The following is a 22794-nucleotide window of genomic DNA, read 5'->3' as shown; positions in this document are numbered from 1 at the left end:
CCCGCCTGTCCACGCTTTGTCTACAACGATCACTTGCCTTTTTTGGCCACATAGCCCGCCGGGAGCCTAATAATCTTGAGAGTCTCATACTAGTTGGGCAATTAGAGGGGAAAAGAGGCAGAGGCAGAGTGGCTACACGATGGACAGACGCGATTGTCAAGGCTGCTGACTGCACGTTCCAGGAGGCATTTCATCAGGCCAAAAATAGAGACAAGTGGAGAGCCCTATCCCAGAAAGCAAATTTTGGTGGTCACGTCCCTCAGCCATGAGGATACGACTAGGAAGAAGAAGATACAATAAACAATACAAAAAACGATCGAAACGATCTACATCAATCACGACAACCATGATTGACTATGACTATCACAGCACAGAACGCAACGTCGCGTCGTGTTTGTTTACGCGCGCGCGTTAACCTACTACTTACGAAAAAAATTATTATTATTGTGAACTTGTATTATAATCAAATACCGTCCTCTTTTTGTACAAAACAAATAAACAGAAATAATAGGTACTATTATAGATAATAACCATAATTTAAATTTACAAACAAAGTATATATATTGTTGTGTAATTTTTGTGTAGTTGTGTAATTTTTTGAGATTTTGGACTGTTTTATCTTATTTTTGATAGGTACGTTAATAATTTTTTAAACGTTTTTATTTTTCTTTTCGACGCTTAAAGGGCCTTTTTTTGAGACTTTGTACTGATAGGTATGTCTGATATGTGATTCTTCAGGTTAATATTTTTCTAAGCATTTTTGTTTTATTTTTTTAACGCCTAAGCGGCTAATAACGAATTTCAATTTGTTAAATTTTATCAACTTGTCACGTGGGCAGAGCCACGATTGAAAACTAGTATTGCTTACATACACAAGTTAACTATAGTCAATGTCACAGTAAATTAGCCTCTCAACTGGTCGTTCTTAAAATTGTTAATTTCTTAAATTACTTTTATGTTCCTATTTCGGTGTATTTGATTTGTCCGACACTTTGATTATTATGACTATGGGTTTATTATTGTACCTACTTGATTTTAAACAATAAAACTTAAAAATACCTACTACCGAAACATTTGTTTTATTTTGTGTTCATACTTAAGTTCAGAAGAAACACGCTCACATAAATAAAATGATCATATCTATCATAATTATCCTTAATATTTTTTAGTTAGCCTAGCGGACTTACCTAATTATAATTTAAAATTTAATTAATCTATGTAATATAGGGATAACTTGTTTTTAATGTCTGTTATGTACTCCAAGTTATAGAAATAAGTATTTCATTTTAATCGACTTCATAAAGAGGGATGATTCTCTATTTATACATACATATCGTCACTCCTGTCCCTCATTGGGGTAGACAGAGACCACATCACGCAATGAATTTATTGGGATCTATTATATAGGTACCTATGTATGTATCGATATAACATATAAGGTTAGGAGGAAGCAACAAACTCAACAGTTTATGGCGTACATACAAAAATAATATACGGTACCGATATAATCTCAAATATAGTAAGGAGTCATTTAATTAGTAGAATGCATGGAATTAATATAGTACAATATACGGTATCAATATAACCATACATTTAAATGGATGTAGGAAAAACGATTAAATGCATGGAACGAATACAAAAATATACAATGTGTCACATGATTTCCATCGAGAACGGAAGCAACAAACCAGCGAGAATTATTTCAAATTGAATATCTAATTTTCGTACGTAAACAAAATTTCTCGTCGACAATAGAATTCACATGACAGCAATGTAACTATATTCGCACGAATAACAATTAAAAAGTCATTGGAAATGGTAGACGCCATAGGGTTCGACTTTGAAAAGACGCAACAAGTCTTCGGCGATTTAAATATATATATATATATATATATATATATATATATATATATATATATATATATATATATATATATATATATATATATATATATATATATGTAGGTATATATATATATATATATAAAACTATATTTTAAGTTAAAGATTTAATGGCGAAATGAAATCAAATATGTATAATTTATTTTTTATGTTTCGCGTGAACGAAGGGCTCAAATTCCGTGCCGAATTTATTTTATCGTAAAAGTTGATGAAATAGTTTTAAAAAACTTATGGGCCTTTTATATTCGTAAATTTAAATGATATTTTTTTTATACAAAATATTATTGGTGCACATTTTTTCATCTATACCTAAGTAAGTTTTGATTCAAAGATTTTACTCCTAAAATTGAGCTAAAGGTAATTTTAAGAGCATGGCAAGTCAACTTGCACTTCCACCAGAAAAATTAATCTTTCAATAGTATAATTATTGTTCTTAAGACCATCCTATCGTAATCTATAGAAAGAAATGGTTGTAAACGATTTTTTCTCGTAATTATCTACCAGAGTATTATCAGACTGGCGTTGGACTGGCGTAAGAAGAAGGTGTTCTGTTCGAGTTTTGTTTATTTTTCAGTGCAATACCATAGAGAACCAACATTTCTGGTGGCCTTTTATTAGTTTTATATTACTTATTGTCATATTATCAAAAATATTGTCTGTATAAAATTATTAGGTAGTTGCTTATTATTTTTAAAGCAAGCAAATTATAGGCACCTCTTCATCGCCAGAATCTTCACTATCATTATCAGTTTGTAGTTCATAATGGTTTTCATCAAGAATCGATTTTTAAGACGGTGAATGGTGATTCTTCTTCGCAGCTTGATGAAAATAATTGTCGATTTGTTGCTGAATAGATGACTGATGACTTTGAGGGCAAAGAAAGTTGATGTGACAGTCTAGCGGCACCTTTTTAGGGTTCCGTACCCAAGGGGTAAAAACGGGACCCTATTACTAAGACTTCGTTGTCTGTCCGTCTGTCTGTCTCCAGGCTGTAATTCAAGAGCCGCTATAGCTAGACTTCTAAAATTTTCACAGATTGTGTATTTCTGTTGCCGCTATAACAACAAATACTTACTTACTGAAAACAAAGTAAAATTAATATTTATATTTAAGTTTACCCATATAACAAACATGATTTTTTTGGCCTTTTTGTCTCGTAGTCCATAATGGCAACACGTAGGCACTTAAATTTTCTACAAAATCCTCAAATATTACTTTAACAACTTTAATAATTGATACTAAAATTCTACTAAAATTAAAATAAAATAAAAATAAAGGGGTGCTCCGATACAAAAGAAAAATCACAATTTTTGGCCTATTTTTTTTCTCTATGTATATTGTATAATGGTACGGAACCCTTCGTGCGAGAATCTTACTTGCACTTGGACGATTTTTATACTTTTTCACTTTTCTCCGAAAGCCTCCTTTCGTCTTTCTAATATTATATATCTCCTGCTTTCTTCAAGCTTGCAGAACGCTGTCCTTTATATACTTAATACTCTTAATAATAAAATGTTAAAAGCCTAAGTTCCCTAATGAAGGAGGAAACCAATGATATTGTAGTTATACAGATATGTTACGTCCATACTATTTTCCGGCTTCAATCTCTTCCGAACAATTTTCAAATTCAAAATTGCAGACATTGACAAATTTGACAGATGAGTGAAACAAAAGATACGAAAAACCATTTACGTAAAAGAGACAGTTCTATTTTTAAACGTCGAATCGTATCGCTGTCTCTTTCTTCGCCTGAGCTATGACGAAAATTCGTTTTTTTCCAGATTGTTCGAAAAATTAATTGAAAATGTAAATAATCGAGGTATTTATTGCAATCAAGACATGTGGTAAGAGATTCCATGTGTTTTGTTTACTTTCGAGTCATAATTATTGGTACATTTTCGATACACGCATGACGCACGACGTCATTTTCAATTTACTTGGGTAAGACAAGACGCGGCACATTCGTGACTGCGCTCGATGCAGACTAAACAACAGACGGCCCAATTGGGCCGTATATGAAGCTTCACAACGCGCGCGGTAGTAACATAATATCTGGTTTGAGTATTTCGTCATTGGAGGAAACAGGACTTTCACTAGAGTATACACTATTGAGTATCTAGTGTTATGATTCCATTAAGTATATACCTACTTCAAAAAGTGCCTAACAAATCCATCTAAAAACCTTTTTGATTACTTTTAGAGTAATTGATCTACAAATAATTTTAATTCTTAAAAAGTATTTGTGATAATAAGTCTATAGAGTAATTGAACTACAGCAGCGCTTGTAACAGAGAAGTATAGTCCATAACAAATCAATTTGCTCTTAACTCAGTGTAATGAACTAATAAAGGTTTTAAAGCAAGGAACACTAGATATTTTTTTCTATTAGAAACTTAGTTCTTATTCAAAACCATGTATAGAATGCCAATGTCTATTTTGTCTATAAAAAAGCCATGATTAGTACTCCTAAAGTATAAATAGATTTAAGGCGTCGGAAGTGTGCTACTTGGGCCGTTCCCCAAAAAGTGTCGGCTCACGATTCCCGCCGCCGGACCTCCCTTTTCTTGCCACCACCACTCTGAGAGTGATATTATTAATAGACATCAATTATTCCATGATGTACATTATACATAGACTACCATTCTTATTTTATAATATGTACCTAAGATGGTTAGCCATAAAAACAAATATTTTACAGACAAGTTTGCTTGACCGGTTTTAGATAAATGTGTTTATTTTTATTTTAGCCTCCGCTTGATGATTCAAGTCCAGTTTTTACGAAAACCCTTGACTCCTGTCCCTGGGACTATCCCTTTTAAAGCAAGGAGTTTTATTGTAGGCGGTTTTACGTTGATGCTTACATGGAACTAAATGCTTACAGCTTACTCGTTTGAGTGCTAACGCCGAAACGATTCCAATTTTAAAAGCTTTTATTTAACTTGCTCTGTATGTATGTAAGTATGTATGTTCGGGTGAAATTTTGGAACTCAATTTTGAAGTAGATATATTTAACCGATCGAGCTGAAATTTTGCATTCATGTTTAGTTTGGATGACAATGCATGATATTGTATGTGTCATCACTCTAAATCCAATATGGCCGACAATCCAAGATGGCGAAATAGTTATTTTCTATGCAGTTCTACAATATGGATATTAAATGAAAGGGCTTTTTGAGAGTAACTCGAAAACGAATGTTATGTCATACTACATCCAATATGGCGGCTCATTCAAGATAGAGGTATAGTTATTTTTAATGCACTTCTGCAATATGGGTATCAAACAAAAAGGCTCATTGAGAGTAAATTGAAAAGTCATGTCGTATCCAGTCGTGCCGTGTCGTGTCGTGTCGTGTCGTGTCGTGTCGTGTCGTGTCGTCTCGTGTCGTGTCGTGTTAAGTCAAGTCAAAACCAGCCGGGCATTAGAAAATGAACGGTTGAATCCGGTCATTTTTGTAAAGTGATATTTAATTTTTTAGTCGTAAAATTAAGTACGATTTCTTAAAGACTTAAATCAAGTTTATCAGATTTTAACAAATTCTTGAAACAAAACAAACTACAATGAAGCAGACTTAAGAAATCTAGTCAGAAATTTAACTAAAAAACAAAAAATAATTTACTTATAGGCAAAAAACTTTTTGAAAAAAAGCTTTTATTTAAATAAGTACTCTAAAAAGAAAAAATAAACCCCTTAAAAATTCTAACTATTTAGTTATAACCTCAATATATTAAGTAAGTATACAATTTGCATTAAGTATAATAAAAGCTTGTCGCGAGACTTAACAATCTGTCAATATTCAATTACTATAATAAAATAAAAAATAGAATATCAGTTTACTCAGTTAAATTGGCACTTACTAGTTTATTATTTACAAATTATAAATCAGATGGAAGGAGAGTGCCCCGTGTTTCCGGTTCACCCACTCTTTAAATAGTGGCCGGATTGTCTCTATCAGGGCGACGCTTACCAGCGGTTCTTGTAACCGCTCCGCCCAGAGGTCTAACGACCTCTCACTAGACTCTGCCCTCCACCGACGCACGGCGTCCGGTAGGGGGTTGCTGCCCCCTCGCGGACTGCTGCGCAACGTCAATAAACGTCGGCAAGGGCCCTTGCGTCAATGTCCCATGGGACGCTACCAGCAAGTAGGCAAGCCGCATCTCGGGAGATAGTGCGATACCCGCGCACCGCACGCTCCGCCATCACTCGCTGAAGGCGTCCCAGAACGAGCCTGTTGCTGGTCGACAGTCTCCCTGCCCAAATCGGCGCGCCATACATGGACATGGAACGAATAACACCCATGTACAGACGCCGACATGCCAAGTTTGGGCCCCCAAGATTCGGGAGCAGCGAGGCTAAGGCCCCCGCGGCCTTGGTGGTTCTTTCAAAGAGCCGACGAAGGTCCCTCCCTCCCTAGGAATCAACTTCTCTGATAGTACATATTAATTACAATGCTGATTCATCATCCAGCATAGCGCTGGCAACCATTAACCAGCTGTAGCTAACTTTATCAAAATTGAAAACCATTACATATCCGTATCTACGTCATGCGCAAATTTACATGTTTCGAGTGGAAACATTACATTTAATATAATTATATTAGTAGGTAATATAGTAATTGGAACAAAACAGTGGCCTGATTTGCGGCCACGCCTATCGGATAGAGCAATGCCCTTTTGAGGCTAAAATAACAATAAGAATATTGTGATTACAGTAGAACTTAACACTGACTACATAGGAACACTAACCTCAACGCCTACTTACATCACGCTAAATGCAAATTAGAGTTAAATTAATCGATGAATCGTGTTAAAACAAAAGACTATTTACTATCTTATCAATCATAATTCATAAATCATAATTTAAATCTTTGTTAAAATGTCTAATTGTAATTAATAAAATAACGAAGCTGAACTGGTTTTTGTGGCTATTGTACCTATTGTTTCTAGGTATACCTAGTTAGTTATTTTTTTTTTTGATTTCGATTATGATGCGCATCGACGTAACGCCCATTTAAGGAGTGAGCACATTGAGACGGGCCGTGCCGGGGCTCAGCGTGCCGGGGCTCATCGCAGAAATCCGCTTTAAAATAAATACAATTTGTATGAAAGCGGAAATCCGCTGCGCCCCGACACAGTGTGCGATACGCGCATCCGATTCCATACAAATTATATGGAGGCGGATTTTGGCGATGAGCCCCTGCACGGCCCGTTTCAGTGTGCTCACTCCTTTAGAAGGCATCACCCCCTCCTTTTACTATGGCATCACTTAGCAGATAAGAAATTTAAAAAAACCCCCGCCAAACAACTTTAAAAAGTAATGAAATAATAGTTACTGCCTTTAAGTTCAAATAATTCCTAACTTGTGTAAAGTAATATTTTAGTCCATAATTGTTGTCACGGTGTGTCGGGGGACCGCCAAGTAAACTGCAACCTACAACCGCCAAGTCGCTGATTATCTCGATTCAGTTCGCTGTGAATTGATCCTTAAACTATAATGTTATATGAAATTAAACATCTACATTAGCGGTCCCCCGACACACCTTGACAACAATTATGAACTAAAATATTATTTTACACAAGTTAGGAATTATTTGAACTTAAAGGCAGTAAACATTATTTCATTACTTTTTAAAGTTGTTTGGCGGGGGTTTTTTTAAATTTCTTAATTTAATTTTATTTCATACTTTTTAAACTTGTGTTGGTTAAAGTGCAGAATAATTCCTATCAACAGAATCATAGTCTCATGATTACCATCTATTCGATGAGGCCTTTTCGATGAGGCCAAACATGAACTTTGGGTTCATACGAAGCTCGGTTCCTATAGAATCTAGGTGATGCTGCAGCAGCAGCGTGAAAATATTTACTATTTATCTACTTCTTACTGGTTGTCGCTATTAAAATGAGCCCAAACACGAAACCTCTGCTGTAAGTTGGCGAGGAGTTGGATATCCTATTCATTACCAGGTTATGCTGCAGCACCAGGTCAACTTTCCATTATTATGTGTATACGTAATACGTTTATTGTATATTCACAAATGTCACGAACTAGAATGAAATATAAAACCCATCAAACGACTACAAGTTGCTAACGGCCTTTTATGAACCAGATAAACCCTGATTGTCCAGCAGTAAGGAGGCTGATGATGATGAATTATAGCTAAGAACACTCTCGATCATGTCAGCTTTCAAACAAAAAAAACTAGATCAAAATCGGTCCACCCGTTTGGATGCTACGATGCCACGGACAGATACACACACAGACAAACAGACAGACAGACACGTCAAACTTATAACACCCCTCTTTTTTGTCGGGGGTTAAAAAATGTAGGTACTTACGCATTTTTAGGGTTCCATAGTCAACATAGTTTCGGTCTGTCCGTCCGTCCATCTGTCTGTCTGGCAGCTGCCCCCCCCCTCCCTCTCCTGGATCATTGACGTTCCTACTAAGTATATTATCTAGTACTTTCATCTATAAAAATAACGAATTTTTGCCATTTGTTTGCAATACAACTAAAAATTATTAATTTTTTATTCTTTATAAACACCTAGCTTATAAAAAATCTGATTTGCCCCCCCCCCCCCCCCCCCCCCCTGGCCCAGAACCTGGGTACGCCCATGTATAGGACCATTAGGACCTGCAAAGCTGTAATATGGCATGAATACACAATATATTAATGATGCCGACAAAATGGAACATAATAACTTAAAAAAAATGGTATGTAGGTATCTACCTGCCACCCTGCCCTACACATTAAGCGGGGATGAATTTTTTTTTTCGCGCCCACCCCACCCCCAGCGTGTGGGGTGTCGCTGAATAGGTTTTTTTTTAAATATTATGACTATTCATAGATCATTAGGGATCCATTTGCGAAATATTAAGTTTTAAAGTGGAAAAAATCGTTAGGGTGTCCCCCCCCCCCTTCTATCAGCTAAACGGTTAAGTACATGAAATGTGAAAAAATTCACGGGAGTAGGAAATATGCTGAATTTAAAAGGAAAACTATAACGTCTTATGAAGACTTCATAAGTTATTGAGTAATAGTCGATCAACTAAAAAAATATATTCGGCGAAGTATAAAGGAACTTTTCGTTCAAATTCCTTTGAAAGTAACTGAGATGATGTTGTTAGTAGTGTAAAAGTTAAAACACGTTATAAATATATGTTCATTGACCATACAACAATTTGCAAAAACTAACGGTACTACGGGACCCTATATTGCGCGTGGCCGGACACTCACTTGGCCAATTTTTAGATTAGGTATCGACCGACCACTTGGTTGAACCTTCAATGGTTTGGGCTTACAAGTTCTTCATCCAATCTAGCCTCGAGACTGTTTAGAGTCCTCTAGAGTCTAGACTCGAAGATTATCCTTTTATCTTACGTAATATAATATACCTACTAACCAGAATTTTTACCTATTGCACCAACATGGTATCCCTATGTTTTGCAACTGCCACCAAAGTTGTCACGGAGTCGTGAAAGCTAAAGAGTTTTTATTTTGCACCGAATAAACCGGTCGTTACAATGACAAGGTGATCAAGTACATTTCGATACCTGAGGGTTTATCTAGGTAAGTAGAGCATGCGAATGCTTATCATGGAAGTATGGAAGTTGGAACATAATATGAAATACTGTGTAGTTGCCCGCAACTTATAGCGCAGAAATTGATTTATGATCGAGAACCCATTAAGTCAGTAAGAAAAAGGAGAATACATAAATCCAGAGCTGCCCTTAATAATAATTGTCATGTGGGCTCTTAATATTTAAATAGTAAACAACACGCAAATCCCATTATCATCGTCCTTGGACCATGAGATAAAGATGATAGTGAAGTAATAACTTCGATCGCTATCAACATACCTAATTTGTGAATTATGTACTGTAAATACCTGATAAAATAATAAGATAGGTAAGTACTAAGTAATTGTATGCAGTGGCGTAACTATAGGGTGGCAGGGCTGGCAAAATGCCACATGCCCCTGACCTAAAAGGGCCCCGGCCCTCGGCCCAAGAGGCCGTGAGCCCAGAATTTTTTTTTTGACAGATTTTTCAGATTTTTCCTGCTAGGGCCCCATCAGTTTGCCACGGGCCCCGGATGTCATAGTTACGCCACTGATTGTATGCATAGATTGTTTCACATCAGTCTTCCTCATATTCGAATATTAGCAACTGTAAGTTTTGTCAAAACTAAAGTCGTTAAAAATCAATTAGGAAATCACCACATTAATACAATATTAAGGGCCTGTTTCACCACTTCCTGATAAGGCTATCCACCAATTAACTTGACAGATCAAGTATGGAGAATCTGTCAAAAAGTTGTGAATAGCCTATTAGGCACTTTATCAGAATGTGGTGAAACATAATGTATTAGCATGTACTTAATATTTACATCAAACTCAAACTTCAGGTCATAGGGCCAAGCCCCCTGCAATGCGGACCGCATTTAATACTCGTAGATAGATTTCTCGAGTAGATTCGATCGATGTAGATTTTTAAGATGCGACACTGCATAATTTATGCATGACATTGCTCATTGCTCTTCAAGGGTTGTTTTTGCGATATGACGTCATGACGCGCCCATTACTCCTCGATGTCAAAATGAAAAACAAACATGTTTTTAAATTATTTATTATAATAATAACAATTTTTAATATATCTCATAAAATTTTCCATTTTACATTGTAAATAATAATAATAATTGATAGAGTGTGTAATTGATATAATAAACGTAATAGAACACCCCGCAGTCTTATTAACGTGTACAAGTTACGACCATAACTTTCCCTTTAAGGTTTAAGGCAATACGGCGTACATAATAGCACCCGAGTCAGCTCTTAAGTTTACTAAAATTACAAGTTAGCGTGGTACTTCTTGTAGGGGGCGAGTCCAGCGGCGACCTTGCTGCCGAGGTCGGGGTGGATCTGAGCGAACAGCTTGATGCCACGCTCCTGGATGAAACCGGCCGCGTCCTTCAGGTGGCCTACGAGGTTCTGCACTAGGCGCTCCTTCTCAGCATCGCTGAACACCTTCTGGTAGAGAATGGTGGCCTGGGAGAAGTTGTCCTCCGTCTGGCCGTTGTCGTACCTGCCCACGTCACCAGATACGTTCCATCTAGGCTGCATGCGCTGTGCCCTGGGGCACTCTTGGGGTCCAGAGAACGAGTTGGGGAAGTAGTTCGGGCATCCGTTCTGGTGGTTGATGGTCTGCGGGCCGTCGCGCTGGTAATTGGCGACGGTCACGCGGAAGGGGCAGTTGACGGGGATCTGCAGGTAGTTGGCGCCGAGGCGGTGGCGGTGCGTGTCGCTGTACGCGAACAGACGGCCCTGCAACATCTTGTCGGGGGAAGCCTCGATGCCGGGGGGCATGTTCGAGGGACTGAACGCGATTTGTTCGACTTCCGCGAAGTAGTTGGTGGGATTCTTATTTAAGACGATCTTACCTACTGGGATTAGAGGATATTCGGAGTGGGGCCAGACTTTAGTCATGTCGAATGGATTGAATTTCGCAGTCTCCGCCTGTGCCATTGTCATAACCTGGATGTAGAAGGTCCAGCTTGGGAAGTCACCTTTGGCAATGGCGTTGTATAGATCTCTGATGGAGTAGTCGGGGTCGGAAGCGGCGAGCTCGTTGGCCTTCTCAACGGGCAAATTCTTGATGCCCTGGTTAGTTTTGTAGTGGAATTTGACCCAGTGGGACACTCCTTGTGCGTTAACGAGTTTGAATGTGTGAGAACCGTATCCATTCATGTGTCTGTAGCCGTCGGGAATACCACGGTCACCGTAGGTGTAGATGAGTTGGTGCATGGTCTCCGGTCTCAGAGTCATGAAGTCCCAGAACATGTCAGCGTCCTTTAAGTGAGTCGCCGGGTTTCTCTTTTGTGTGTGGATGAAGCTGGCAAAGAGTGATGCGTCCCTGATGAAGAAAATAGGGGTGTTGTTTCCAACGAGATCCCAGATTCCATCGTCTGTGTAGAACTTAACTGCGAATCCACGAGGGTCACGGACGGTGTCAGCTGAGCCACTCTCACCTCCGACAGTGGAGAATCTCACAGCCAATGGGGTCTGCTTGCCAATGGATTCGAAGATCTTGGCTGCAGAGTATTTAGTGATATCGTGGGTCACTTCAAAGTAACCAAAAGCACCGGCTCCCTTAGCGTGTACTACTCTCTCAGGGATACGTTCCCTGTCAAAGGAGGAAATTTCGTCAAGGAATTCCGAGTCTTGAAGTAGCAAAGGTCCGTCCTTGCCAACTGTCTGGATTGCAGTCTTGACTCCCACGGGCGCTCCATATTTGGTTGTGATGTAGCCGGGTGAATCCTGTTAACAAAGAAAGAAAACTCAGTAAAGATCAAGAATATTATTATTATTATATTATTTCTTTCAATTCCTGTACTGATAAAGAAATTGAACGGAGAATAAAAATAACTTGGAACAAGTACTGGTCAATGAAGGAATAGGGATGATGACAAGGTCAAAGAGCGAATTTTGTTAATAAAATAAAGAAATCACGGTAAAAAATAAGTCTTCCCAAAATTTCAGCTTGATAGCATTTGTATTTTTTTTTTTGTTATGCGCCTTCAAAGTTGGATATTCAAGTCGAATTTTTTTTCAATTAAATTTCTTAATATTTGTATACAATTCGATAACTTATGCATTAAAAAGCAACTTTAGTTATGAAACCACTTTCATAAACGCAATATTTAATATACCTGTCGAACAAAGTTGTCTCCCGATGCGTACAAACTACGAAAGACTGACGTCATACTTTCGTAGCACTTTGTATGGAGCGTTTCGGGCAGGTCTTTTTTATGAGATATTTGAATTGTCATATCTTGGTGAATTTTAAAGCTATCAGAGTCATTCTTTCAGCGATGTTTCTATTTTTTAAGTGTATTTTAATTACCGATAAAAAAAATAGTCATCATGCCTATTGTTCTAAGGAAAAATAGCAATAAAACTAAAAGCCATGAACATCTGCCTAACACCTTGCTTAAGAGGCCGGGTACCATCGAAATCCTCATACATACGTAATACCAAAATCATTTTCTCATACGAAAATATTTAACATGTTTGAGTTATTTTTCAGCTTAAAATAGTAACTACCTAGATTCCTGCGTAAAAATTTACTACAAAATATTTACTTAAACACAAAAAAATATAAGTAGTCAAACACTAAAAAATATATAAATAAATAGTTTTACTACAAAATATTTAAACCTTCAAAAATATTTTTTAGTGTTTAAATATTTAGTAGTAAATTTTTACGCAGGAACCTAGGTAATTACTATTTTAAGCAGAAAAATATCTCAAACATGTTAAATATAAAAATAGTATGAGAAAATGATTTTGGTATTACGCATGTATGAGAACTTTAATGGCACCCGGCCCCTTAACATATGGAAGTCAAACCTGGTCATTGAAAAAATCACATATAACAGAATAAAGTCCTGTCAAAGAGGTATTAAAATAAATAAAGAATATAAGTATTAAACTTGAAGATAGGATTAAGAGCACAATCATTAGGAAAAAACAAAGGCCAGAGACGCTGTTAAACAAATACTATTATTGAAATGGAAATGGGCAGGCCATATTCAAAGAACGACAGATGAAAGATGGATACAGGCTGTGACTAACTGGAGAAGGAGTGGTAGGCCAGCCAAAAGGTGGAAAGACGATATCACAGAAGTAGCTGGAGTCCTATGGACGAGACTGGGCTCGAGACAGACAAAAATGGAAAATTTGGAGGAGGCTTTCACCGCCATAGGCGTTCCTTATAAACATTAAAAATATATATTTAAAGAAAAAAAGTAAATAAATGAAAAAAACTTGTAATAAGGGATAATAAAAAGCTTAATAATAATAATAAAGCTTTCCTTAAGAGCCTACTATCAAAACGCTAGCCCACGCCTACACACAACGATATCCTCCAATCGTAGGGTTGCCATCCGTCCGGATTTCCCTGGATTTGTATTAGTTTGAAGGGTGTCCGGGATGCGTCCGGCCGGGTTTTTTGAAAAGTGTCCATTTGAAATCCAGACACTTTTGATGAGAGAAATTTAACTTTTAATTCATGCGGCAATAAACGAAAGATAAAAACTCGCTAAGCATACACACAGTTTCTTGCACGGACTTGAGTTAGTCAGATTTTTATAAATTCTTGTTGGAAAAGCAAAAATTGGCAAGACGTTATCGTAAATACTGTTTAAGTGGTGTCCGGGGAAATAACCACATTTCGGCCAATTCTCCGGGAATTTTGTCGTGCCTGACCGGCGAAGGGAATTTGGGTGATAGCAACCCTATTCAATCGTGATACAATGATTCTATGAATCGTGGTCCCGGGCAATGTGCTTTAAACTGCAGCTAATAGTGAACAATATCGCGTAACAACGGTTTCCGCATTATGGCACGAAAGTAAAGGTCGTTAGTCCTAAAAATGTTCTTGATAATTTCGAAAAATATAACTATCTAGTCAAAATAAATGAATCGTGTTTTCCGTTAGCCAAATATCAGATATATATAAAATGATTGAATAAATCTCAATTTCATTTAAGTCAATCGTCTTCCGGGATCGTAATACTTATTAGAAAACACAGCAAAACTTGACAGCCCGCTCTTAAGGTACTATTTTATAATAAGTAAAGGTGTATAAACTTTTACTATTTTGATAACTATTCATAACCATATTCTTTATTAATTACTAAACTTAAAAGTATTATTATAATCTAAATTATCATATATATTAATACGTGAGAGAAAAACTTTGTAACCCTTTTTAAGAAAAATGGGGAAACGTAGGTGCATGAAATTTCCCACAGTTATAGTTTATATGATGAAGGAGTGCATCAAGCTAATATTATTTTAAAATTATGCTTTTATCATATATATATATTTTTAACAAATAAAACGTTACACACACTACATCACTACTACTAGGAAAAATGACAGATTTTTGAGTGACAAGCCTATACATACGAATTATACTCTTTTATTTATGGTTGAAGTCTGTTGACAACAAGTTGACATATTGAAAATGGATTATTGTTTTTTTTTTAATTTAATTTTAGCTACTATTAGACAATGCTTAAACGGCCAGTCTGAGATCAGCTGAGTCCCAGAGACAAGAACTGAAAAAAACTATATATAAAAAAAAAAAAAAAAAAAAATGTTTATTTCAGACCGGAGTCCATAAGCTGTTAGTAAATACAATAATTATATGATGAAGTCAATATTTTTTACAAAATGTAGGTAGCAGTCCTAATGTCGTTGCAAGTAAGGTCGAATTTCGAACATTGGGCGATCTCTAGTTATCATAATTGACTTAACTTGTCCATAGTTCCAAATATTTTAAAAAAGCTTGTAAATGTCACCATTAAGTGCAATTATTATTAATCCTTTTCTTATTGTCTGGCTTTCATATTTTTATTGATTTCTATAAGTATATTAATAACTTTTTAAACCAATTCAATGAACTTGCTCCCCAAAAAACATGTATTGTTTTAAATATTATATTATACAAACAGGTTATTTTTTCCAGTTCTCAGATAAAAACTGATACCACACTTTCTTTTCTCTAAATGTCAGAAAAACCTGGACACCCAAATTAGGACAGATCAGAGTAGTCATTGAAGTCATCTTCAATTTAAATTTTTTATCTAAGTAGTCTATCAGAATCTGATGGCAAAAAGTGAGAAAATAAATTGAGTTTAGCAATAACGGGGGTAATTGGAATAAAACATTTTGATCCTTATTTTCCTTATAGCAGCTTATTCTGTGTGTGAAACATGCAAATATAAAAATTTATCCAATGATCAAGGATATTTTTTGAAAATCTGCCATCAAAATTTGCCATCCGATTCTGGTAGATCTGTAGATGCCGGTTATTTACACCCATACTACACAGAAACTAAGTTCATAATGTGATTAAACATAGTAGGTAAAAAATAAGATTATGTCACTTTAACCCAGACAACACTGAAACTTAATAAAATTCAAGTGAAGCTATAATTTAATTATATGTAACAATTAAACAGTAAATAACTTTAAAATATTAAAATTAGTTCGCTCAGCAATCAGCATTTTTTTTGTCAAAAATGAGGCATCTAATGATTGGAATGGTTGGAAAATAATATGTTTCACTTTTCACAACAGAATGTATCGCCATACAATATACTTTCTGTTTAAACAACATTTACATATTTGGAGCCTATTTAGTAACTCAAGGGCAAAGTTAGGAAATTATTAGCAAATACAGTTCCAGACTTCACTTATCTGATTTAAAGATACAAAGTCCAAAACAACAACACACCCTACATGTTAAACAGTAGGATAATAATAAAATAATTACCTACACACAAGAAATAAAGTATTTCGCACCAACCACAAGTCCCACAAAAACATCATCGTTATGAGGAAAATTTTATAGCACTGTCATGATGTTATAATTACATTGACCATATTATAAATGCAAGCGTTACTTTTTTCGAAAGTATCCTATAAAGTTATCTTTCTTACTAATAGATCCTTAGCGAAAGTAGTTGAAAATTAGGTACTTACCTTCAAGCTTTTCTTGAAGTTTACAAGTTGGTCTGAAGCGGGATCTCTGGACGCCATTTCGTGGGAAGTTCTTGATACAAACTAATATGAGAAACGACGGAGCGACTCACTGGACGCGTGCCGTATCAAATACTGCTAAATGCAGTACAAGCGCCTTTATATATGTTCCGATTAATTCAACAACTATCGCGGCTTGTACTTGTGTTTGTTTATTCAACGCGTGGAGTTATCAAAATTAATAAATTTACTATACAATAAGAATTAAATCAGAAAGATATCAATAAAAAATAATTTTGGTACACAGAATACACACTACACGTCTGATTTTGAAATTTGACTGCTTTTTGTTTGTTATGACATTTACTTTTTTAATTAAGTATTTTCTTTGAATAAATTTTTTTGGATAATGGTTTCATTGACAATTGACAAGTAATTCCACGACAATTTATTTTGCCAACATGCCCTAATATTTAATTATTATTGCGTTTGACCATGGCTTGACCCTTTTGACCAGTCATAATAATATTATTGTATGTGTTACGCTCAAAGACCAACAATGAACAAGTGCGAGTCGGACTCGCCCACGAAGGGTTCCGTACCAGTATAGGGTGAAAGACGTAGACAAAAAATTGTGTTTTTTATATGGGAGCCCTCTTAAATTTTTATTTTAATTTTATGATTAATTTTTAAAGTACAAAAATAATTAAAGATTTTGTACAAATTTCAAGTGCCTATTACTATTAGGTACCTATTTATTAATTACGAGCAAAAAATGCCAAAAAATCACGTTTCTTGTATGCCTCCCATCAGTTAAGGACGCTATCACAAAAATTATGACAAAATTTAGCAGGTCAGTACAAATATCGACGTTAAGGATATTAAAATAACATTCAATATCAGCGCGCCTTGTACAGTGGCGGTTACGACGCTCGCCGCTTTCTTGATAGAGCGAATATGTATGAAGAAATTTGAGAGCGTTTCTTGTTTTTCTTATAAATGGAAATGTTATTTATTATATAAAATATTTAGCTATTCGTACAGGAGACTAATTAATAAGCAACAATTTTTTTGTATATTTATTTTCCTTAGTTCAGTTTGGTAAGTACTACTAATAATATATATTCTGTGGTTCAGTGTATTCAGCTATACTGCCACGCAATTCATAAACGCAGTAAGTACCACTTACTGCGTAATGGTAAGTAATGCAGTGCTTTACAATTATAGTGTATACATATTATGGTTCACCGAAGTGTTGTTTTAACTGCAACATGTTACAAACGCAATGACAATTACGGCATTTATGGTATGTGTGCGCATTGGTTTACCTTAAATACGTTTATTATTTTAATGACGTGAACTCAAAAATAACGGACTTAAGTCTATCTTAAATCTAATCTATTTAAGTCTTACTATTTTGAACACAGGTCTTTACACTCTAGAGGCTGTAAAAATATAATAAAAAGCATTTACAAAAGTAAGTTATCAATGTGAGATCAATAAATCAAATAAGTACCGTACTTATACTATGTACTAAGTTAAAAAAAATCAATTTTCAAAAAGTGCTTACAACAATTTTTTAAACATTGCAAATAAATATTATAGTTTGTAAATATTTATTTAAACTGTAAATGAATTAGTTTTAGAACTCTAACGCAGAACCTGTAACCGGAAAATTGTACCAAAACTGTCTTCTATTTTCGGGCATTAGAGGAACTATCTTTTGGATAAATAATTGCATTCTTTATGCCTTCTGGTATTCCTTTCATTTGTAGTTTTGGAGTGGGCTCTGGAATATATCCTTTAGATATATTTTTAACCTTAAAAAATCTACACGTTGTTGAATAAACTAAATTAAAAATAATTAAAATCGTAGACTTTCTTCATGCGTAGCAATGACAATTCCACTTGGTGGTGGAAACTATCAGCAGACATGAATGTGTGCCCGGGCTTTACATCTCAAATATTTACAAACTTTATTGTTTATTTTCAATGTTTAAAAAAATGTTTTTTAAAATTTTATTTTTATAACTAAGTAAAGTATTTATCTAGGTGTATTAATTGATTTATTGATGTCCCATTGATAACTTACTTTTGTTTATTAGACCTATCCAGAATCTGATGGCAAATTTTGATGGCAGAATTTAAAAAAATATCCTTAAATTTAGTTGTTATTTTTAGCAATATTCCGCGAAAACAACTTCCACCTTTAAGTAAATGAGTGAGTGTACGCATAGCACATGCGTACACTCACTCATTTACTTAAAGGTGGAAGTTGTTTTCGCGGAATATTGCTAAAAATAACAACTAAATTTAAACTATGGATTTCCGCAAAGTAACGCCTGATTCCATTAACTATTTAAAAATATCCTTGATCATTGGATAAATTTTGGGTTTCGTACCCAAAGGGTAAAAACGGGACCCTATTACTAAGACTTCGTTGGCTGGCCGTCTGTCTGTCTCCAGGCTGTATCTCAAGAACCGCTATAGCTAGGCTTCTGAAATTTTCACAGATTGTGTATATCTGTTGCCACTATAACAACTAAATATAATGAAAACAAAATAAAATTAATATCTAAGGGTAATTAATATCCTTCGCTCTATATCAAAAGTGGCAAAAGGTCGGGACTTGAATTTTTTTATACATTCTTTTGTTATATTTTGTGTACTTTAATATTTAATAATAATATTAAAATAAAATAAAAATTCAAGAGGGCTCCCATACAAAAAACACAATTTTTAGCCTATTTTTGCTCTGTATCGTATTCGTGCGTGAATACGGCTCGCACTTGGCCGATTTTTTTTATATTTGCATGTTTCACACACAGAATCAGCTGTTATAAGGAAAAAATATATAAAAATGTTTTATTACAATTACCCCGGTATTGCTAGAGACAATTTCTTTTCTCACTTTTTGCCATCAGATCCTGGTAGACCTATAAATGCTTTTTAGTTTTTATTATATTTTCACAGCCACTAGAGTGCAAAGACCTGTGTTAAAAATAGTAAGACTTAATTAAATTAGATTTAAGATAGTAAGTCCGTTATTTTTTTAAATAGTTGTAGTAGCTAAAGCTGCGATTATTTCAGAAAAACTGTTGAGTCTGTGATTTCTTAAATTAAGAAATTCCAGTAATTATTTGTTTTCCTTGTGTCCTTTTAATTATTTGTGCTCATTGCTTGGTCAACTACTCATTGGTAAAGTTCAACGTGAAAGCGGCATTGACATAAGATAAACGCAGTATAATTGTAATACTACTGTGCAGTAAGTAGTATTGATGAGTTATTTCAGTTCATGTTCCTACTCATAAATGCAGTAACCTGTTAAAATACGGCGTATATATTATGGTGTAGGACTTTTCATTACATTGAATCATCTCATATATATGCCGTAAGTACAGGAAACTACGCATAAATGCAGTAAGAAACACTTTGACTGCATTTATGAGTAGTTGAGTACCGAGTGAAAACTAAGCGAAACCATAACTGAAACGGTTTTTTTGATATTTTACACACAAAACATTAAGCAAACAGCAAAAAACTAATATCCACTTCATCTCCTAAATTCGCTCTTTGCTTTGCTTCAAACCCATATATATATATATATATATATATATATATATATATATATATATATATATATATATATATATATATATATATATATATATATATATATATATATTTACTAATGATTGAGTAACAAAGTGGAGGCAACCAAAAATAAAATTTCAACCGCGTTTTTCTCGAAACCTTTAACATGTTCTTTACTGCGTTTACAAATTGCGCGGCAGTATAATGGTACCTAATCAAACCCCATATTTTTAATCTTTTGCGATTATTGTGATGGTTAAAATGTATTTATGTGAATATTTTGTATGCGGCTATAATTTTTTTATGGTATAGACGTGAAGATGAATATATTATCTTTCATTCGAAACCAAAATATCCTTGCAGTGAAGCGCTCTTATGTGTCGGCGGCAGTCGGCGGCACGTGTCAGCGGCAGTCGACGGCAGTTGACGGCACGTGTCGGCGGCAGTCGACGGCAGTTGACGGCACGTGACGGCGGCAGTTGACCTACCACGACCTTTCCTAAAACGATCATGTTTCCTGAAAGCTTTGTTGTAAGATTACAATAACATTACCGTACTCACTTTTCAAATATAATTTTACTAAAAAACAGTAAAATATGCAAAATATTGTTAAATCCGCTGTGAAATATAAACTTTTTAAAATCGATAGCTCAAGCTACGTAAAACGTCAACGTTAAAGTAATTATTGCTTATCTGTCAAACGGTGTCGCTTAGTAGAGGTGGTGGTAGGCCCCCAGTTGTGACGTACCGCCTAAAGGTAAGCTGCCACAGGTCAATATCATACGCATTACGCAATGGACGTCTCGCATCAAACGGATAATTTTTTCACAGTACTTCCGCTGAATCGGCAGCGTATGGATCATCGAATAGTCTAGTAAATGAATGCTCAAAAGGGGGGTGTGGATGGAATAGTCAAAAGCAGAAATTTTGACTTAGAAACTTTGTTTGGACTAACTTGAAGATAAACATACTGTCTAGTCGGTAATCCGTACGCTGCCGATACAGTGGACGTACTGTAAAAAAAAATCCGTTTGATGCGAGACGTCCGTTGCGTACGATACCGACCTGTGGACCTATAGCTTTACGCGCTACGTCACAACTGCAAGCGTGATATGTCGACGGCTGCCGTCGACTGCCGTCGACTGCCGTCGACTGCCGCCGACTGCCGCCGACTGCCACTGACACGTGCCGTCGTCTGCCGTCGACTGCCGCCGACGCGTGCCGCTGACACATGTCGTTCGTCTGTAAGCGCTCTTACTTCTAATTCTTTAAAATGTTACCCGAAAATCCCTGATATTTGTGAAAAAATGTGATAGCATCCTTAAACTTTATTTTATTTTTAGAATTTGTTGTTATAGCGGGAACAGAATATTTATTTATATAGGTACATAATCTGTGAAAATTTCAGAAGTCTAGCTATAGCGGTGATATCGATTAAGAGCCCATATGACCCTAACTTGACTACATACTTTAACCTAGATCTCAAAATCTGTAAGGTCTAGAAAACTGATTTTTTGACACAAGTAACTTCAGTTCATAAAGATTAAATGCTCAAGACGAAAACACGATTACTCAAAAAATGCTCGATAGTTTCTTTTTTACAAAAAACCTTGTTATAGACACATTTTTGCTTGGATCTTCGAAGTTTGCTGTCTTTTCTTTAATATTTTTTAATAACTAAAAAGGTATTGATAAAACCTAAATTTGCTCAAAACACTTTTTTCATAATCATATAGTACGTCTTTTATTCAAGTAAAACTAACTCGGCGATGATTCCGCGCCGTCCTTTTTCACCTGGCATATGAAAGACGGGCGTGAGTGTGAAGAGAGAAGGACGATGTTTGATTTTTAGAGTCAGGTGAGCTCTTAAGAGTGCGTATACGAAATTTTGCCGATTTCGCTGAATTTCAGACGTGATTTAACAGTTAAAATACAGTATTTCTATAAGTTTTAATGCACAACCTGTAAGATCATTTCAATTAGAATCTAATGGTGTGGCTAGATTTTTGTTTTTTTTAAGTATTTTTAAATAATCCAACTCAACCCGCGACAGTTTTGTGATTTTTGCTGTAAAAGGTTTAGAATATCACCTGTTTATGGTTTGTATTGACGTCTTAACGGTATGAAAAAAATACAATGTACTGTTGAGAAAGTCGTCTATACAATCTTGGAATTACTTTTTACCACTTTAATATGAAATAGTTGAGTAAAAAAATATGTAACTCGGCAAAATTTTAGAGAAAATGGGCAAAGAATTGCTGTTAATTTCGGCAACTTGGAGCTGTAATTCATAAAAAGAAAACGACAGAAATAATCTATAGATAAAATTCTATCCAATTCGAGAAAAAAGAAAAGCAAATTGTGCCAAAAAACACGATTCAAAACAGCCTAAATCTCACATTAGCCTTGCGGCGAGTAATATAATGTGAGATTTAGGTTATTTTGAATCGTGTTTTTTGGCACAATTTGTTTTTTTTTCTCGAATTGGATAGAATTTTATCTATATAGATTATTTCTGTCGTTTTCTTCAAAATTTCGGCAAAATTTCGTATACGGACTCTTAACTACAGTTCGAGTGATGAAAATTCGTAAACACTAAACACACGTAAAAAGCTATGCAATTTTTATACCCAAATTAATAATTGATGTGACATTTTTAGCACTAATGCCTTATATAAATTATCTTCTTAGCTTACAAAATACCGATTGAAAAGCCCAAAAAACGTTGTTCAAAACTTACGTTAAATGTAT

The 22794-nt window shown here is 35.3% G+C and overlaps 1 protein-coding gene across 1 annotated transcript; it reads right to left on the bottom strand.

Moving 5' to 3' along the window:
• Positions 1 to 10576: 10576 nt before the first annotated feature.
• Positions 10577 to 16526, bottom strand: LOC121739368 (catalase). The gene is made up of 2 exons (XM_042131809.1): positions 16453 to 16526; positions 10577 to 12216 (listed from the first exon to the last, which is right to left on the bottom strand). The coding sequence occupies exons 1-2, from the start codon at positions 16507 to 16509 to the stop codon at positions 10750 to 10752; spliced, it is 1524 nt and encodes a 507-aa protein (XP_041987743.1). The 5' UTR covers positions 16510 to 16526; the 3' UTR covers positions 10577 to 10749.
• Positions 16527 to 22794: the final 6268 nt, after the last annotated feature.

This window comes from Aricia agestis, chromosome Z (assembly GCF_905147365.1).
Source record: "Aricia agestis chromosome Z, ilAriAges1.1, whole genome shotgun sequence".
Taxonomy (NCBI): domain Eukaryota; kingdom Metazoa; phylum Arthropoda; class Insecta; order Lepidoptera; family Lycaenidae; genus Aricia; species Aricia agestis.
This window is presented reverse-complemented; position numbering and strand designations above follow the sequence as displayed.

Excerpts from the sequence above, each read along its gene's own strand:
- LOC121739368 (XM_042131809.1), bottom strand. The coding sequence starts at position 16,509 with ATGGCGTCCAGAGATCCCGCTTCAGACCAACTTGTAAACTTCAAGAAA. Across the intron at positions 12,217-16,452 it reads ACTTCAAGAAAAGCTTGAAG|GATTCACCCGGCTACATCAC; the intron begins GTAAGTACCTAA and ends CTTTGTTAACAG.